Source organism: Nicotiana attenuata, chromosome 1, assembly GCF_001879085.1.
Source record: "Nicotiana attenuata strain UT chromosome 1, NIATTr2, whole genome shotgun sequence".
Taxonomy (NCBI): domain Eukaryota; kingdom Viridiplantae; phylum Streptophyta; class Magnoliopsida; order Solanales; family Solanaceae; genus Nicotiana; species Nicotiana attenuata.
Window position 1 is genome coordinate 35299391 of NC_031989.1, and position 2373 is coordinate 35301763.

The 2373-nt window shown below is 38.4% G+C and overlaps 1 protein-coding gene across 1 annotated transcript; it reads left to right on the top strand.

Annotated features, from left to right (window-relative positions):
• LOC109234895 lies at window positions 947-2128 on the top strand. Its single transcript, XM_019400939.1, has 2 exons — window positions 947-1375; window positions 1514-2128. The coding sequence occupies exons 1-2, from the start codon at window positions 947-949 to the stop codon at window positions 2126-2128; spliced, it is 1044 nt and encodes a 347-aa protein (XP_019256484.1).

The window sequence follows — 2373 nt, forward strand, 5'->3', positions numbered from 1 at the left end:
TTGAGCAGGAAAATCTGAAATGGAAGAGTGCTTTGATAGTCTGTCTTGGGTGAGAAACCAGGATATAACTATATGAAAAGGTACATCAATCAGATGTGGAACACAGTTGCCATGCCATATCTGTTCTATCATGATGAGGGATATTATTTTGTGAGATTTCATTATTTGGAAGAAATGAAGGAAATCATGTGTGCTGGGCCTTATACAGTGAATGGAAGACCAATGATAATGAAACACTGGTCTCCATACTTTGATTTTGCAGCAGAATTCTTGACAGATATTCCACTATGTGTAAGGTTCCCAAAGCTTCCCATGAACTGTTGAAGTGGGAACTCACTGAGTAGAATAGCAAGTACAATAGGGATCCCTATGTTTGCAGATGAGTGTACTGCTAAACAGACAAAAATCTCCTACGCTAGAATCCTGATAGAAGTGAATGTTACAAAGCCTCTGCCAACTAGTATCCCAATCATGAATGATGAAGGGGTGATGTTTGAACAAGCAGTTGAATATGATTGGAAACCTGAGTTTTGTGAAAAGTGTTTAAAGGCAGGACATAATTGCAGTAGAATCCCAAAGGAAAGTGATAAACAAATTCCTCAGCCCAGGAATAGGAAGCCACCACCAGTAAAACAAATATGGAGAACAAAGGAGCCAGCTAAAGTTACAACAGATGAAGTGAATCAGAAACAAGGTGAAGAAACCAGCAAGGAAGTTGTGAATGTTTCTAAGCTAACTGAAAGTAAGGAAGATCATCAAAAAGAAGAGGAAGCAATAGAAACAAGCAGACAAGTGGATAAAGGGAAAATGAAGGCAGATGACACTCAAATGACCTATGCCAAAGCAATCATGTCCCTAGTGAAACAAAGGCCCCAAACAAGCCAGAGTACAGCTGTGATAGCAATCTTAAAACCACCTAATATAGGTGGGCAGTCTCAACATTGACATGTCTTGGATGGCATGGAATATAAGAGGTACCAACAAGAGATACAAACAAAAGGAGTTAGGTACCTATATAAAGGAGAATAATATAAAGCTAGTGGGGTTAGTGGAAACTAGAGTAAAGAAGGAAAAAGCAACTCAGATTTCACAGTTAGTGACACCTGGATGGCAAGCTCAATATAACTATGAATATGCAATAAATGGGGGAATTTGGATACTTTGGGATCCTCAAAGTTATGACATTACGGTGTTAGGTAAATCTGCTCAAACAATTCACGGTAGAGTTGTACGCAGGCACCATAATATAAACTGTCTCATGACAGTAGTATATGGTTTTAATACTATAGAAGAAAGGAAACCTTCATGGCAGCAATTGAAGACTGATGCACCTCAGAACACAGAACCTTGGATTATCTGGGGAGATTTTAACTCTGTCTTAACAATTCAAGACAGAATCTGTGGGAAAATAGTTACAAGGAATGAAATACAAGGCTTCAATGAGTGTATGTAGACTCTGAATTTACATGAGCTGGCTTGGAGGGGAGACTACTATACATGGTCAAATAAACAGCAAGGATCAGATAGAGTATATAGCAGGATTGATAGAGCTTTAGGGAATGATGAATGGATGCAAGAGTATGGGCATATGGAAGCAGAATATAGGCTCCCATTTATTTCAGACCATGCTCCAATGGTTATCTCTATCAGAAGGCAAGTACCAAATGGCAAGATCCCTTTCAGATTCTTTAATGTCTGGGCAGAACATCCAAGATTTATGCCACTGGTAGAAGAAGTATGGAAAGAACAACAAGATCAGGACTCTATGAAGAATATATGGCAAAAGCTGAAGATTCTAAAACCTTTGCTGAAGCAGCTCAACAATAGTGAATTCAAGGGCATCACAGATAAGCTGGAATCAACTAGGAGTTTGCTGCAGGATATTCAAGCTCAAATATCAAAAGGTTATTTAGATAAACTAGCTAATGAGGAAAAACAAGTTCTAGAGTATTTGGAGAAATGGTCCTTAATAGAAGAAAGCATACTGCAACAGAAGGCTAGAGCTACATGGCTAAGACTTGGAGATGCTAATTCTAAATACTTTTCAGCAATAATGAAGGAAAAAAGGCAAAGGAAAGTGATCACAGAACTACAAGATTGCTTTGGAAACAAATTAACTGGCCAGTAGCAGATACAAACAGAGATTATCAGCTTCTACAAGGCATTGATGGGATCAACAATAGGAAATTTACCAGCAGTCAATAGAGAAATAATGAAGAATGGGCCGGTTCTTAATCACGAACAGCACATAAACTTAGTGGCAGAAGTTACTGAGCATGAAATATATGAAGGGCTAAGTGCAATTGGAAATGATAAAGCTCTAGGGGTAGATGGTTACAATGCAGTATTTTTCAAGAAAGGATGGCCAATAAT

Coding starts and splice junctions, on each gene's coding strand:
- LOC109234895 (XM_019400939.1), top strand. CDS start 947: ATGTCTTGGATGGCATGGAATATAAGAGGTACCAACAAGAGATACAAA. Junction 1,376..1,513: donor TCTGGGGAGATTTTAACTCT/GTCTTAACAATT, acceptor TCAAATAAACAG/CAAGGATCAGATAGAGTATA.